The sequence below is a fragment of the Tinamus guttatus genome, unplaced genomic scaffold (genome assembly GCF_059628265.1).
Source record: "Tinamus guttatus ecotype Peru unplaced genomic scaffold, ASM5962826v1 Tinamus_guttatus_pri_ptg000580l, whole genome shotgun sequence".
Taxonomy (NCBI): Eukaryota; Metazoa; Chordata; class Aves; order Tinamiformes; family Tinamidae; genus Tinamus; species Tinamus guttatus.
Genome location: NW_028289114.1, coordinates 881,088 through 897,392, shown reverse-complemented (window position 1 = coordinate 897,392; position 16,305 = coordinate 881,088). Strand labels below are relative to the sequence as shown.

At 58.2% G+C, this 16,305-nt stretch overlaps 1 protein-coding gene across 1 annotated transcript; it reads left to right on the top strand.

Moving 5' to 3' along the window:
* Positions 1 to 636: 636 nt before the first annotated feature.
* On the top strand, positions 637 to 9,675 carry ABHD6 (abhydrolase domain containing 6, acylglycerol lipase). Its single transcript, XM_010219144.2, has 8 exons — positions 637 to 768; positions 3,253 to 3,409; positions 3,975 to 4,088; positions 5,239 to 5,371; positions 6,505 to 6,662; positions 7,782 to 7,836; positions 8,311 to 8,411; positions 9,499 to 9,675. The coding sequence occupies exons 1-8, from the start codon at positions 650 to 652 to the stop codon at positions 9,673 to 9,675; spliced, it is 1,014 nt and encodes a 337-aa protein (XP_010217446.1). The 5' UTR covers positions 637 to 649.
* Positions 9,676 to 16,305: the final 6,630 nt, after the last annotated feature.

The following is a 16,305-nucleotide window of genomic DNA, read 5'->3' as shown; positions in this document are numbered from 1 at the left end:
GCGGGCACGGGCACGGCGGGACGGCTGCGCGGCGCGTGGGCGACCGGCCCCGAGCACCAAGACCATTAAGGGCTTTTGCAGGGAGCCGTGCGTGAGAGCAGCAGCCTCCCAGCGCAGGGATGAGCGCCTGGGTGCTGCGGGGCCGGCAGCGGGGCCGGCGGCGCGGGGCGGCTCTGCCCCACGTCTCGCCCCGTGCGCCCAGCGCGCGCAGCGGGTGCCGGTGCCCGGCGGTGAGCGGGCTCAGCGGCGGATTCTAGGTCAGCCGTCGCGTGCCGGGGATTTGGGCTCCGCACGGGGGAGTTGAGCTGCCGGGGACGGATCCAGCGCTCCCGAAGGCTCCGTGGAGCGGCACTAAAGCCCGGCCGCGGCGCGCGGGAGCGAGCGTGCGGGGCTGCCGCCTGCAGCCGGGCTCTGCTCCACACCTGCTCGGAGGCTCTGGCCTCTCCGCGCGCTTCTGACAGGATAAGAGTGCAGTAAGTAGGTGCATTAAGGAGCCAAAAGAAATAATCCAGTTTGCAAACGGAAAGGCAGCGTCCTGTGCGCCCGGCGGTTCCTCCCCGCGGGCAGCGGCGCTTTCTCCTGGCAGTGACTTGTCACCGGTGCCGGCGCTTAACCTTTGCTCCATGTGCGCAGGTGGGGCCGAGCCACCATGGACCTCGACATGCTCAACATGTTCGTCATCGCCGGGGGCACCCTGGCCATCCCCATCCTGGCCTTCGTGGCCTCCTTTCTGCTGTGGCCTTCGGCGCTGATCCGAATCTACTACTGGTGAGTTAGCGAGCGCCTGCGCTGGGCGCACGCGGCACGAGCTCGCCCGCAACACAAAATTGGCTTCTCCTTACGGCGCTCTCTGTCCCGGGGCTCGTGGCTATAGGCGGCCTCTGCGTGTCGGTTGCTGGATGTGTTGCTTGTTGCTTTTCCCCCAGCTGCCCGGGCGCAGGATCCCCGGGACATTTCGTACTGTGCCAGGGCGCTGCTGTCGATGGGGCTGTTGGATCCCAGCTGAAATGCTCTGAGGGGACAGGCCTAAGGGCTGCGAAAGTTGCAAGTGGGAAGAAGTGGGGAGAGGGTGGCCGGTCCCTCCGAGCAGGGCCAGGGAGGCCTCTCTGCAAGCTTGGGCTTGCACAGACCAGGGTGGCAGATGTGGTTACAGATTCTTCCCACTGTGCATCGCGCCGGGCCCGTGAGAGCCCCTCGTGCCGCAGGTGAAAGCAGACACCCCAAGGCCTGCGGTGGGGAGGCGAGAGCCAATGCTGAGGTGCTGCTTCCTCCTGTCCTCTGCTTTACGAGGGAAAGAGAATCGAGTTTCTCCTGTGTTGTTAAAATCTCAGCACGTTGCTGTTTCTGCAAGCGACAGCCACTGTTTTTGCAAGGCTAAACTCTGAGCATGGTTGGAGTGAAGCCTGCAGAGACGCACGAGCTGGGATTGCAAAACAGAAAAGGAGGTGAAAGGGGCTGGTGCCAGGGAGCTCCTGGGAGCAAGGCTGAGTGGGAGGCAGGAGAACGTGTAACGTCGTCCTTTAAAGCTGTAGCTTAGGGCTGGAATGAAGACACAGCGTGTGCAGGACTCGGCGTAGGCTGGGGGGGCCTGTGTGGTCAGAGGCCGAGGGATTTTCCTCTTTTGAAAGGCCAGTGTCTTCGTCTGCCTCACAGCGCTGGTTGGCAGCATTTGGGTCTGTTATGGTACTGGAGCCCTCTGGTTTCTGTGCATGCGCCTCCTTTCTTGTCATCTGTTGCTAAGAGAAGATTTGTCTTTTCCATTTGCTTCTTTTTGAATCTGCCTCTTTTCCCCCACAAAATCTTGGTGTTTCCTCCTCCTCGGAGGCCTCTGTCCCTCCTGTCCCCGCTCGTGGCTCCGGCAGGCCGGGTCCTCTCGTGCCGACCACGTCCCCGGCTCCCGCGCTGCTAATGCTGCTCCGGGCGGCGCGTGACGTCGGCGCCTGGCCCAGTGACCCCGAGCGCTGCCTCCATCCTCCGCTGCCTTCGCCGATTAATCAGTTTAGCTGCCACAGCTCAGCATGTTAACACCTTGCGAGGGATCAGTTCAGCTTTGCACAGATTATTTTGTCTCCTCCTGAACTGATCCATCAGGATCAGTTGCTAAAAATGTTATCAACTTGCCCATCAGTGGTTTACACTGGTGTCTCTGAGGCGAACGTGCTTAAGTCACTTATTCAGGGAGAAATTCACCTCTCTGTAGGACCGACACCAAGCCTGGATGTTACATAAGCCCCACTAACTCCCTTAAAAAAGGGATTAGGCTAAAAGAGGATTGCAGTGTGCATAAGCTCCGAGTGCCGGGACGTCCCACGGCAGCGCCGTGACCTTGCGGCTGCTCCGCGCGCCGGCGCTGCCGCTGCCGCGGGGTTTGCGCGGGGCCGGCGCCGGCGCCGCGATGGGAGCAGCGCTCCGGAGCGCGGGAAGCGCCGCTGCCCCCGCCGCGCCGCGCAGCCCGTGCCCGGGGGTCGCCAGAAATCTGTGCCCATCCGGCCAGCAGTTTCACCGCATCATCCTTGAACAGGCTGCAAAGCTGCTGTTTTGGGAGCTGCTGCTTTTTGCTGTCAGGGGAATAGCGCGGGTTTCCTCGGGGATATAGTGCGGGTTTCCTCGGGGATAGCCAGGGGTGATCGGCCCTGGGGATGGCTGCGTCTGGTCCTCCGTGTCTGGGCCTAGGCACGCGTATAGGGATCATCCTCTTGATATGTGGGAAACTGTTTTTTTTGATGCTTCTGGATGACAATTCCCTCTTGCTGGAACCCAGTATATTTATCCGTGGATGTGATGAGGGCTTGTGGCCACAGGGCTGCAAGGATATGCCAGATAAATCTGTGACAGATCTAGCTGTCTTACCCATCTGGAATGAGAGGTCTCCCTTGGCCTCCCTGACCTGCCCGCTGCCTTTCCTGCATGTGCTGCCTCTCTCTCCTGAGCCTTTTTCCTTCTATCCGGTGTCAGGGGTCGTCAGCTCTAGGGTTGTCATTTTGGTCCATTTCTGTTGCCTCAAGGGAATTTGCACCTTAGTTATTCGGGGTATTTTTTGCAACGTTTTAACAAATGGAGTGTCTCCATGAGCCAGCATCCCCTCTAAGCAAAGGCCTGGTCCAGCGATGCTCAGAATTAGTCCCCGTTAAACCATGCCGAAGCCGGCGGGAGGTGTCTAACGGCTGACTAGCTCACGTGCACTGAGCTTGGCCTGCATCCCCACCACCCGCCGTGCCCTGCTCACTGCTGCTGTTCTCTCCTTGTTTCCAGGTACTGGCGCCGAGCCTTGGGCATGCAGGTTAGATATGCAAACTACGATGACTATCAGTTTTGTTATTCCTATAGAGGAAGACCCGGATACCGCCCGTCTATCCTGATGTTACATGGGTTCTCAGCCCACAAAGACATGTGGCTGTCTCTGGTCAAGGTGGGCATCCGTTCCTGTCCCATCGGTGCTAAGCAGGAGCCAGGGCTCCTTGGGGGGGCAGGGGAGGAACGGCTGTGTGATGCATGGACACAGTGTGGGATGATCGTTTTAGCATGCTAGAAAAACCCTCCTTAGCTCTGTGCTCATTGTTGGACCCTTTTCATCCCCTTTTGCATGGAAATCTACAGGGGAGGAACAGTAGGTACCTACCTCCTTCATGGGAAATGAGTCTCGCCTGTGATTTCTCATCATTTCATCGTTGGTGTATGAGCTGAATCATTCTGGTGCAAGAGTAACCAAGGGCTTCTAGGAGAAGAATTATCCCCTTTTGCCACGTGTAGTCACCTGCTTCCTTCCCTCCTTCCCTCCTTCCCTCCTTCCCTCCTTCCCTCCTTCCCTCCTTCCCTCCTTCCCTCCTTCCCTCCTTCCCTCCTTCCCTCCTTCCCTCCTTCCCTCCTTCCCTCCTTCCCTCCTTCCCTCCTTCCCTCCTTCCCTCCTTCCCTCCTTCCCTTGGCTTTTGCAGCAGTTCCCCTTTGGTCTAACTGCCCACGTTTTGTTTCTGCAGTTCCTCCCGAAGAATCTGCACTTGGTGTGTGTGGACATGCCTGGTCATGAAGGTACAACCAGGTCGTCGTTAGACGATTTGTCCATTAATGGGCAAACTAAACGAATACACCAGGTAAAGCCCCAGCGATGGTCTCCTCTCACTCTTCATGTTTAACTTTGCAGCACGTACCGAGAATTAGGGAGTTGCTTTAACTCTGCGGAACCTCATGGTCCCCTGGGCAGGGGCAGGTGTTGAGGGTGGCTGTCATAGTTGTTGCTTCATCCTCCTGGAGCCTGCAGGTGCGGGTGACGTCTTGCTTTGCTGCCCTGGTGCAAGTTGCTGCATTAATTCCTCTTGAGCCTTGCCCTGCTGCTGTTTGTGCACGTCTCCCTCTCCCCTTTCCTTCTTACCAAGCCTTTGGCAGGGGACGTGGGAGTTTGCAAGACTTTGCAAAACTGACTCATTGCTTCTTCCAGGGCTGCACTCAGAGATGTGACTGATCAGCCAGCATTGAGGCAGACCTGGGTTTTTCAGCTTGACTCCCAGAAAGCCATAGGTGTAAATTATATCCAGAATTAGTTTCCCAGTAGCAAAGACCCTCGTAAAGAGGGGGGCACTGTGTGAGAGGGGAGCACAGAGTATAAAATGGACCTGTTTTTTTGCAGTACAATGGCTTAGTACTGCACAAATACACAGCGTCCCCATGTGTGTGGTGGGAAGTGCTGTGTCCCTCCTGCCGGGGTAGCCACATGCAAACACACAGGTCTTCAGTCCTCCTCGGCTTGTGCAACCTTCTCCCATGGCCAGTGGAAGGTCTCACACTGTCTTCTGCCCCAGCTGATAAGTAGGACTGAAGCGCAAGCCCTGCAGAAGGTGCCGGGGTTGGTGTCCTCAGCATCCTTCTAGCTGTGCCTCTGCTCCGTGCCCTCTGTGCAGGTTCCTGCCGGGCACTGCCGCAGGGATCTGCGCCTATTTGGGCTGTCTGGGAATCCACACATCCTTAGGGTGCAGCTGGCTGCTTCCAGTGCTGCAGGGTCCATCCTGGAGACGTTGCCGCGTCCCAGGGATCCCTTCAGGCCTGGCCGTGTGGGCAGGACATGCTCAGCGGGGCCTTTTCTGGCTCTGCCGTTGCTCCCATGGGTCTTGGTGAGCCCCCTGCACGGCCCCCTCGCCCTGCTGCATCCAGAACCACCAGTCTCCAGTTTCTGCGCTTAATTTCCCTAATGACCCCATGCCGAGGCTTCCCCCTGCCCAACAAAGCTCCGTTCTGCTTCCCTTGCAGTTTGTTGAGTGCATCAAGCTGAACAGAAGGCCCTTTCATCTGGTTGGCACTTCGATGGGAGGAAACATCGCCGGAGTTTATGCCGCGCAGTACCCAGACGAGATCTGCAGCCTGACCCTTATATGCCCTGCAGGTGCATAATACACGAAAGATGAAACGCGGAAAGAGCGAGCAGGAGTTCACGTAAAGGCCCAGGGCAATACCAACTGAAAAATAGATTTGCATGTTAACTATGGCATTTTAAAATAATGCATATGGATAATCTTAAAGTCTCTGACAGTGCGCAGTGCTTGGGTGTGGAGCACCAAGGAGGAAATCACGGGCTTGTCCTGCTTGTTGTTTTCCAGGTTCTTGTTCCTTTTGTGCCTGAATCCATGCCTAGAGCTGGGACTAGGGGAGATGGGAGAGCCCATGGTCTGGAAGAAAATGCTTTTCTCTCTTGGAGTGGCAGATGTTTAACCGCGGCACATTTGTGGTCTCGGTTTTGGAGAAGGAACCCAGGCAGTGAATCTGGCTGTGCCTCCTGAGAGCCCCACTGGGCCATAAAGCCGGTGCAAACAGCGTGATGGGTGCCGGGGGTGCAGGAGCCGGAGAACAAGGTCCTCTGGCATCGGTTTTGTTCCCTCTGCGTGGGTGGATTGCGTGCCCAGGCGGAGGGCTCGTGTGCCCGCGCGGCGCCCGCCCTCCGTCCCCACGGTCTCCAGCCTGGCGCCTGGCCCAGCACATCGGGGGCCTGTGCATGAAACGCAGCAAATGGGACGTGGGTTTTGCAGGGTGCTTTTCAGTCGGCGGAGGGCTCGTGCCTCCCTCTCGCCGTGACAGCTCCTGCCCGTGCCCGCACGGGCAGCGTGGCTCTGCAGCAGCCATGAAGCAAAAGCAAACGCTACCTGGTTACACTCTGTGCCGCATGCAGAGGCTCTTCCCTTCCTCTCTGCAAGAGCATTTGGCTGACTCTTCCTGGGCTTTTCCAAACGTTACCTTGGTGTGGGCTTTAGGAAGGGCTTGGAGGTTGAGCTGCTCTTTCCTTGCTGGGCAAACACACCTAGAGTACATCTATGTTGCATCAAGCTGTTGGGCCAAGTAGTGTCAAAGCCTGGATCGGCAGGAAGGCTGGGCTGTCACTGGTAAATACTGAGGCTGCTGCATGCACAGATTTTTCGCTCCCCGTTTTTGTGAAACGAGTGATCAAGCGGGGAGGCCAGGGACCTCTGTGCACAAGGCTGCTGTGGTCCCTGCTGGGTCTGAGCGCTTGTCTGTTTGTCTCAGGCCTGCAGAGTTCAACCGACAGCAACTTCATTAAGGAGCTGAAAGAGTACGACCACCTCGACAGGATTGAGAGGAACCTGTTAATCCCCTCGACGCCCGAAGAGATGGCTGATATGCTCAAACTCTGCTCCTACGTCCGCTTTAAAGTGCCCCAGCAGGTGAGAAACCTCGGCTGTTGTCTCCTTGTTGAACTGCTGCAGAAAGGGACTTTGGAAGGGAGGGGTGACAATTGCATCAGCAAAACTCTATCTACCGGGTGCTTGTTCTTTATGGGTGGTGTCAGCTTTATTAAACAGGCAAGGCTTCCAGCAGGGGTGGGTAACTTGGAGACCTTAGTCAGGCTCTATTTTTAGCAGTGTTCTGATAGTATTAACAGATCCGTATATTTTTGGCCTCTCTACATTTCTGCATGCAAAGCCTGTTCCAAAGGTTGTTCCTTGACAGCAGTTCTGTCTGGCAAGGGTCTCTGCTCCCTGTCAGCACACGTGTCACCTACGGAAATGCAGCTGGGGATGGAGAGGGACCAAGGTCTCTGCTGTCCCCGTGGCCCAGGGAGCGCTGTGTGTCTGTCACCAGCACACGGGCTAGGGAAGCCCTGGCAGGGATTTCCTCTCTTTCCAGCATCTCCATGGCTCAGAAAACCTCCCCGTTAATCTCACTTTTCCCACTGCAGCCCAGCAGCACTAGCTGAAATTTCCATGTGTGAGATACGTGAGTCCCTTGGGGGCTGGTTGGGAAGTAGAAGTGTTTTTAGTAAATGTCGCTGGCAGGAAATATTAAATAAATAAATAAGAAAGCTGTTGTCCGGTCTGGAGGGGGATTGTCTGTTGCTTTTTTTGCAGAAGTGGTGGAAATGTTAATGGCCTCATTGTGAGGCTAGAGGAACTTGGCAAGGGGCTTGCTATTAAGCTGATTTTCCTTAGGAAGTCTGGGATGAGCAGATTGGAGGATATGAAAAATACACAAGGTGATGCCAAGACAATTCATTGGCAAAAGCATGAAAAAGGAAGAAAAGCGCAGTGATTCCTAAGGCCGTCTGCTAGGGCTGTACCGCGGGCCCTGGGAAACGTCAGCCTGCCGTTCTGCAAGAGTGAACTAGTGGCTCTTGAGATATATGTTACTTAAGTGCTGTTGCAATGGCCTCCTGTGGGGATCGTGTCTCCTGGGCAGGCTTGCACGTGGCCCCGTTGTGCAAGGCGCGCGCGGGCAGCGGCTGGCGCAGCGCCGGGCCCGGCCGCGCGTCCCTCTCCAGCGGGTTCCCTTTGCTCCCCTCGCAGATCCTGCAGGGCCTCGTTGACGTTCGCATCCCACACAACGACTTCTACCGCAAACGTAAGTGCGTGGCCAGCACGGGCCCTGCCGGCCTGCGAGCCCTCGCGCGAGGGCAGCAGAGATCATAGAATCGCTAAGGTTGGAAGGGGCCGTTGGAGATCATCGAGTCCAACCCCCTGCACATGCAGGGTCACCTAGAGCGTGTGGCACAGGATTGCCCCCAGGCAGGGGAAGATGCTCTAATTCTCCCTTTTCTCCCAGTCAGTCTAGTTAGTGCTGATGCCTGTGAAGAGATGGGGCTGGAGAAGGATCTCTCCATAGTAGAGGCTGATGAGGGTGCAGAACGGGGCCTTTGCAAAGACCACGCTACTGTCCCCCTGTAGCCTGCCCTTCCCATGGGCTCCTTTTCCTTGGGCTCCTTTCCCAAGGCCATCCCTGGGAGCCTGCCTGGGGGAACATGGATGGGGTTGTGCCCTGCGTGGAAGGAGGCAGCGTCTTTCTCACAAGGACTGATTCTCCTTCTGTGCATGCCAGTATTTCTAGAAATCGTGGATGAGAAGTCCAGACACTCGCTCCACGAGAACATGGACAAGATCAAAGCGCCGATGCAGGTCATCTGGGGCAAGCAGGACCAGGTACGCAGGCACGGGGCTCCCTCCCGCTGCAGCTCCGGGGCAGGGGAGCAGGAGCACATCTGCACGGGCAGCTCAGCCTGCGCGAGCTGGTGCTCTGGCTCGCGGGATCCCCCCAGCCTGCAGGATGGCTCGGAGATAGAGAATCACAGAATGGTTAAGGTTGGAAGGGACCTCTCGAGGTCATCTAGTCCAACCCCCTGCACACGCAGGGTCACCCAGAGCACGTGGCACAGGGCTGCGTCCAAGCGGGTTTGAAGATCTCCAGAGAAGGAGACTCCACAACCTCTCTGGGCAGCCTGTTCCAGCGCTCTGGCACCCTCACTGTCAGGAAATCTTTCCTTAAGTTCCTGCGGAACTTTTGATGCTTCAGTTTCTGGCTGTTTCACTGGTTTGGCCACCAGTGAAAAGATGCCAGCCCCATCCTCCTCACTGCCTCCCTTGAGGTACTTCTAGACACCGCTCAGGTCCCCTCTCAGCCTTCTCTTCTCCAGCTGAACAGGCCCAGCTCCCTCAGCCTCTCCTCACAGGGCAGATGTTCCATAGGGCAGATGTTCCATAGAGCAGATGATGGAAGGGAAGAGGAGGCACAGCAAGGGGCAGAGCGGAGGGAAGCAGGCCGAGGTTTAGCGGCTGGCCTTGGCGGGCAGGAGCCAGCGCAGTGCCCGCCGCGGGCTCGGGACAGGGGCCAACGGCTGCAGGGAGTCGTCCTGGCAGCCGGGGGGAAACGCGCTGCTCCGTGGGCGTGCGGAGGGCACACGCTTGGGCTCCCATCTCCTTTTCCATGTTTGGAGAGCTAAGGAGCAGGGAGGGCTTGAGCAGGGGGAAAAGAGGCAGGACGCCCGCGTGGGATTGGCCTTGTGAATGCATAAAAGCACCGGCTCTCAGGCCACCGGGCGGGTGGAGAAGGGGGATCGAGTGCTGCAATGGTGCAGAGCGCGCGCAAGCCCGCGGTGGGAGCAGGAGCGTGTCCTGGTCCCCAGCCTCTTGTGTGGGTTCGCTCCCACGGGAGTTCCTACAACACGCAGTAAAACCTCCGTCTGCCCGTGCCCAGTCACTGTTTGGTTTTGCATTTTCCCCCGTCGTTCAGGTCCTGGATGTTTCCGGAGCCGACATTTTAGCAAAAGCTTTTCCCGACTGCCACGTGCATATTCTGGAGAACTGCGGACACACGGTGGTGGTGGAGAGGCCCAGGAAGACGGCAAAGCTCATACTGGAGTTTCTGGCGCTGCTGCACAGCACAGAGAACAACAAGAAACAAGCGTGAGCCCCGCGGGGAGCCCGGCGCCGCCGCCCCACGTCTCAGCCGTAAAGTACTGACGCTTTGATGAGTTCTCAGGGATCTCGTACAAATCACGGTGGATGTGCCGACGTCCCTGAGGAGGCAAAAATCACATCAATCGATAGCACTACCGCCACACGGGGACCTAGGGATCATTGAGCAACCTACATTTAGATAAAAATGGGAACAGAATCTCTCAATTTTCTACCTTTGCATAAAGTAGAAGTGATCTGAAATCACAAAAGCCTAGCCATGGAACATGCTGAAGCTCCTTACACGGCACACGCTATGTAAGCTACCAGCACGTAGTTGTCTGACGTTTATCAAAATACTTATGAAGTTTAGGAAGGAAGAAACATCTTGGACTGAGACTTCAATATTTCTCCTCCTTGACTCTGCTGCGTTGCATGCGATGTTGTTATAAGAGAATCCTAATGTCCCAGGCATTTGCTAACGTGCTGTTTATGTAGCTCATTAACTATGATTTATGCAGAAAAAAAAAAAAAGGCAGAAAACTTCATGTGTGAGAGTAAAATGAGTGTATGTCCAAAATGTTTACATTTCTGGTGAGTGGATTTTTTAAATCCCTGAGCAGCTCCTGTGTATATGTAATGCCTTAACAGCCCAGAATATCGACGTCCGCCAGCAGCGTGGCCTCCTCGGGGGCAGTTTCCTCTGACGTGAAACCTGTGCGTTGTGAAAACTCAGCGTGACGGCAGCGGTTTTGGAGCGCTTGTGGAACCGAGCGGAGCAAAACCGAGCGGAGCAAAACCTCGCGGAGCCGTTCGGTCTCCTGCACGTGGGGCCCGAGCGCAGGAACCCTGGAGCGGGCGCGCGGGGCTGGCGCCGGGGCCAGCGCCGCTCCCGGCCCTCGCTGCGGCCGCCGCGGCGCCTGCGGGGGAATAGCAGCTCCTGCCGGAATTCCGTGAATTCTGCGAGCGCTGGCGTCATTGAGAACACGTGTGAAATGGGATAAGTGCGGGAGCAGCAAAGTGCAGGACGGGCTCATGTGCTCCCTGGCCAGTGCAAACTGTTAGCAGATGTCTCGGGCTCCCAGGGGATGCAATTTAGAGTAGAGCGGTGTGGAAAAGTAAGACTTGGTCGTGTTTTCTTTTGATAATTTATAACACCTAGCTGAGTGAAACTACATACAAAAACAGAGAAGTCCAGGCAAGTTAAACTTTGCAGCCCATGAGGCACTCTATAGAGACGGATTCGGCTGCGTTAATCCCCCTGCGGAGGCATCTCCTGGATTAGCCGCTGGAGACGTGGAGCTAACCCTGCTGCAGGACCTGGAGAGACACCCGGTGCCGCTCGGAGGGAGAAGCCCTGATGCTCCTCGCAAAGACGCGAGGGAAGAGGCCCCTGGACGTCTGTCACCGCACGGTCCCTTTAGAGACTCTCCTGGACCGTCATGACTAGAGACTCCCGGACACTGTATGTGTACGCTTGTATCCCCGAGAGCCACCCTCTACCGATTTTTCCAGGATACTCTGAACTGTGGATGCATTTGAAACTCTCCTTTAGTTTTTCTGCTCCTTTTGTAAGAGAAGAAATGGTGTTCTTTTAGAAAACTAGAAAGTCACTGTCAATTGCTTGGTTATTGTTTCCACTACAGGAGTTGATGGAAAAAAAATGCTGATCGTTTTACGTGGTAAAATCCAGAAAAAAGTTGTTGGATATCTATGATGTGGTTTCTCTTATGCCGCAGACTGCTGTATGCAAAGGATTTAAATGGCTATTAAAATCTAGTAATTTAGAAGAGTCCTCTGTGCAGTGGTTGTTTTTTTGCTTTAGGGAAGGGGCTGAAGGCACAGGACAGTGTGAAGTGACAGGGACTGGCTCTTTTACTTTTCTCTGTATTTCTGTGACTTCATCACATCAGGTTTTGCTGTGATGAATGCCAGACATCTTCCAGAGAGCTGCTGAGGACCTCGAAGGCTCAGTTCTGATCTCTCCAGAGACCACCGGAATTGCAGGTTCCCCTTTTTCAATAAGAGATGGGCCTAAACATTCAAGAGGGAAAATCAAATCTCAGAGGGCAGCTGAGTTAGGCTTCAAGCCCTCTCTGCACCATCCTGTCGTGCTGCTGCTGCAGGGGCAGCGCGGGCCCAGCACCATTTGCAATTCGCATTAGTCAGGAGGGAGCCGAATGCTCACACTCTTCTTCTCCTTTTGCAACTGCAAAATGACTGAGCTGGATTTCAGCTGCTGCATTAATGCACGCACGAAGGTGACCGTGGCTTTAGAAAATATATTGAGTTTCTCCAACACGTGGGGGAAACGGAGGCTTCTCACCTCTAGGCAGGGGATGGCAATGGCTCGGGGAGGTCGCGTTACACATCCCAGCCAGATGAACAAACGGCTCGAGCGGGGGGAGTTTGTTCAGGTGCTGCCACCGCTGAGCGGCAGCTCGTGGGCCCCGGCCTGCGCCGCTCGCGTTGGCCTGGGCGGCCTAAGCGCTGCTGTGGTCACTCGAGGGGTGGAGGTCGGTCCCTCAGCTGGGCTGGGGTGCAAAGCGGTGCCTTGGCGTTGAACAGTAACAGGAGGTCCTTGGGTGATGTGAAGACTGCTGTATCCCGAAGAGCTGCGGGCTGGAAAGCATTTGGCAGGACACTGCGCGGGTTGGGAAGCGCCGCTGCCCCCGGGGTGCGCGGGGCAGGACGGGGAGCCGTGCGGGGAGGCCGCCTGCCCCGGGGCTCTGCTCTTGGCTTCAGAGCTGGCAAAGGGCTCTGGTTCTGCAAACCCAGCAAAGGGCTTGGTTCTGCCTTGGCTAATAGGGCCGTTCACGCCTTGCAGCACCCGAAACCTGCGATGCCGACCCGGCTGCCCCAGCTCCCGGCTGCCGTGTTCCCTCAGGGCCTTCCAGGCACTTCAGCCCATGTCCCACTTGCTGTGCTTGGAGACGGTGCCCTCGGAGGGAGCCGCTCCGGCCGATCCCCCCTGCCCCGGGCTGGAAGCTGCTTTTCCCTGGGGCTGTATGAGCAGAGGCTGCTCCCACGCCGGGGTCCCCCCAGGGAGGCTCCGTGCATCAAGGGAGCTGTTTGCTGGTGCATGGAGCGCTGTGGAGGCCCCATAAGCAGAGGCAGCTGGGACCTCTGCAGGGCCCCGGACTGCAAACTCTGCAGTGGTGGCCTTGGCTGGCAGCCCCTTCCCATCCTGCGTCTGCCCTCCTGCAAAGTTTGCGTCTTCCAGCAGTTATGCGGCTTTGAGGAGCCCCTCAGCGATCCCTGGTGCTCTGGTTTAAATGATGTAAACAGCAGGTCTGACCCTCCATCCTGGCTTGGGCTCCAGTTATGGGAGACTCGCGCTGCAGGAGGTGGCCGACGAGCCCTGTGCATCGCTCACGGGGTGGCCTGCGAGAGCACAAGGAACACAAGTTCAGAGGCTGCGCTGGGGGAGCTTGTTTGCTCTAACCGTGCCGGAGGCGCCATTCCACGATGGGATGAAGGATGAAGGTGCCCTACGCTGCATGTGCAGCTCGGGCCCCGGGAAAGCAGGACCCCGCCAAGGGGCGGCGCGGAAGGCAGGGAGGGCACCGGCAGCTCCCGGATAAACCTCCGAGCAGCGCCCGGGCGAGGAGGCAGCGCCGGGCGCGAGGAGCAGAGCGGAGCGGGGCTCTGCACCGGCACCGGCTGCAGCCCGGGCAGCCGCTGCCTCCTGCCAGCAGCTGCCTCCGCACCCACGAGCGCGTCCCGTGCGGCCCCCGGGCTCCCCGCGCGCGGCAGGGGCTGCTGCGGGCCCACGGCCGCCCACGCGGAGCCCGGGAACGGCAGCGGGTCCCGCGCGGGGGCGACGAGAGGGGTGTCCCCAAGGGGGCTGCGCTGCAGGGCCGGGTGCCCGCGTGCAGCTCGCGGTGCGGCCGCCTCCTTAGGGGGCCGCTGCGGGGCCGGGACAGGCGAGCGCGGCCTCTGCCCGCGAGTCCCCGTCCTGCCCGCGCTGCCCCACCTGGCACCTCTCCCCTGCCCTGCGCCCCTTTGCACAGGGTCGCGCTCCAAGGCCACCCCGCTGCTGTGGCCTCACGTCGCCCCAAAGGGTGTCCCTCACCCGGCTCTCCAAACAGGCCATTCAACTTTCCCCTCACTTGACGTGTTTCACAATGCCCTGGGACGCAATATGTGATTTCCCAAGGAAGCTCGGGTGAGACAGCCCCAGGACGTGATCCCACTTGCCTTTGCCAGCCACAGGATCTAGGACGGGCACTGGCACCTTCCCTGCTGCCCTTTTGCCTGCTGCTTTCTGCACGTGGGAGCTTGGCAGTGGAGGGGCACGTTTGCCCTCTTGCATTTGCAGCTGCGCAGTGATAGAGATTTCCCCATCTATATTCTCTAATTTAATCTACGATATAAATTCAATTGATTATTCAGTAAATAAAAGGCAGATATATAGGATTTGTGTTCTTCCAGGGGTTGCGTTTGGGAGGGAGCGTGCTGGGGACCCCGGTCCCCGTTCGCCTCTCCCTGCTCTTCTCTCCCACAGCTGCCTCTGCTCAGCTGATTTGGCCTGAGGCTGATTAGGGACTCAGGTGCCTGCAGGAGGAGGGAGCCTCGTTGTTCTGCTTTCTTAATTGAACCCTGTTTCCTGGAAACCTGTTTCACTTGTGAGAGCAGGACCCACGCACAGCCTTGATGTGCTGCTCTATCGATTTTTCTTGTGTTCAAGGGAAAAGCTGGATTGCTGCAATAAATGAGCAATTAGATTTCCAGTAAGGGCCATCCTGGGCATGGAGACTTCTGCGCTTCCCATCAGGTTAGTGCAGTAGAGCCGTGCGGCTCTGACAACACCAGTATTTTTCTCTGATTAGTTGTCTTCTGGTAATGCAGCAAAACTAAAAATTGCTATGTTCAAGGGTGCTGGTTTTGCTGCGTGCTCTTGCTCTCAGTCAGCCCATGGAAGTGGTGAATATGTTGTGACCATGGCAAAGACGGTGGTTACCGCACTGGGGAATTCAGAACAGAGATGAGGCGCTTTGTGTTGAGTTCTGTTGCCCCGGGATAGGCTCTGGGCCGCTGGTGACGGGTCCTGCGGGGTGGGAGCGCGCAGAGCCCTTGCAGGGCCTGGCCAGATGCTGCTATGGGTAAGTCTCCACACTGGCTCTTTTCCTTAGCGTGTTGGTCATCCCAGTATTTTGGAAGCCCCCGGGATAGCTCAGGGCACCAGAGTCCCTGATTTGTGCTGCTGTTTCCCGGTCGTAATGCAGAGCTGGGAAACCCTGAGCGGATTGGGGTGCCCCGCAGGGAGGGGAGCGCGTTTCCCGTGCACTTTGCAGCCCCCCCATGGGCTGGATCAACCATCCCTTTCCCCAGCGCTCAGGCAGGAACGGGCCTTGTGTGCCCAGCCCTATGGCTTCGGCAAACACAACACCTGCCAGGAAACGCCGTATCCGTGGCTCTTTGGTTGCCCAAAAGGCCCGTTCCCGTGTCACAAGAGGGAAGTTGTTTTGGAGCGGTGGGAACAACCCTTGGCCACACGCTCGCTTGCCGTCCGCTGCCCCGTGTTCCCGGTGCTGGGCACACAGGCTGCTCGCGGGTTGCTGAGGAGCGCGGGATCCCGCCAGGCCGGCACGCGGGGCGCCCGCCCGCCGAAGGGCAGCGAGCGCGGAGCGGAGCCCGCCGTGGTGCAACCCGCCGTGGTGCAACCCGCCGAGCGCCCGCTGCGTGGGGAAGGGGTCGAGGGCCGCGTGCGGAGACGGGTGAAGGACACCGGCAGGGGAAGCGGGGTCGGAGGTGTCCGGGTGGCCATGACGTGAGGGGTGACGTGGTGGGAGGCGCTGGGATGGATGCGCCCGGCCATGGGGGCCGGCAGCGGCGGCCGCGTCGCCCTGGGGAGCCTCGTGTCCTGCCACGGGCCGCTCCTCGCGCGGCGGGGCCGTCCCCGGCCGTGTCCCCTCCCCGGGGCCGTCCCCGGCCTGGCCGAGCACTGTGGCGAGGAGGCAGCAGGTGGCAGCAGGCGACCGGCGTGGGGAGGTCCCGCCGCGCGGGCTGCGCCGGCCCTCCCGCCTCGTCACCCAGCGCTGGGGACAAAGTCTCCTCTCACAAGGTGTCTAGACGGTGAAGTTTAAGGGCAAGTCAGCTCTGGAGGGGTTAGATCATTAACTTGTTTTGCAAGAACCTGGGTGCAAACCCTGCCACGTTCGGGGGAGAGTCTTTGCTGACTCTGCAACCCGTTTTCCAAGCTCGTTTTTTCTGCAACCCGTTTTCCAAGCTCGTTTTTCTGCAGCGGGTGGGAAGCAGGACTTGGCAGGCTGGGAACTAAGGTGCTGGTAGGACCAGTGCAGGACACATCTGCCCAGCATGGAGGCTCCTGCATTACCAGCCTCACGGGGCAACGCACAAGGAAAGGGAGGATAAAGGCACCGCTGAGAGCGGGCACGGCTGGTGGGCAGGAGGGGTGAGGGCAGGACCCCGAGGGCTGCGAAAGGGCTTGGAGAAAAGTCCCCTCCACGGATGCGCTTGCTGGCTGGCTGCCACCTCCTCCCTGTGTGTCCCATCGTGGTGGGTTGTCCTGCCATGGCACAAGGGTGGCCCATGGCTGCTGGCCCGGGCCGGTCTCGCCTCCCTCAGCCCCGCGGTCTCGGTGGCACTGCAGCCTCTCCGCATCTTGAGTCAGCGCTCG

Coding starts and splice junctions, on each gene's coding strand:
- ABHD6 (XM_010219144.2), top strand. CDS start 650: ATGGACCTCGACATGCTCAACATGTTCGTCATCGCCGGGGGCACCCTG. Junction 7,837..8,310: donor CAACGACTTCTACCGCAAAC/GTAAGTGCGTGG, acceptor TGTGCATGCCAG/TATTTCTAGAAATCGTGGAT. Junction 8,412..9,498: donor TCTGGGGCAAGCAGGACCAG/GTACGCAGGCAC, acceptor CCCGTCGTTCAG/GTCCTGGATGTTTCCGGAGC.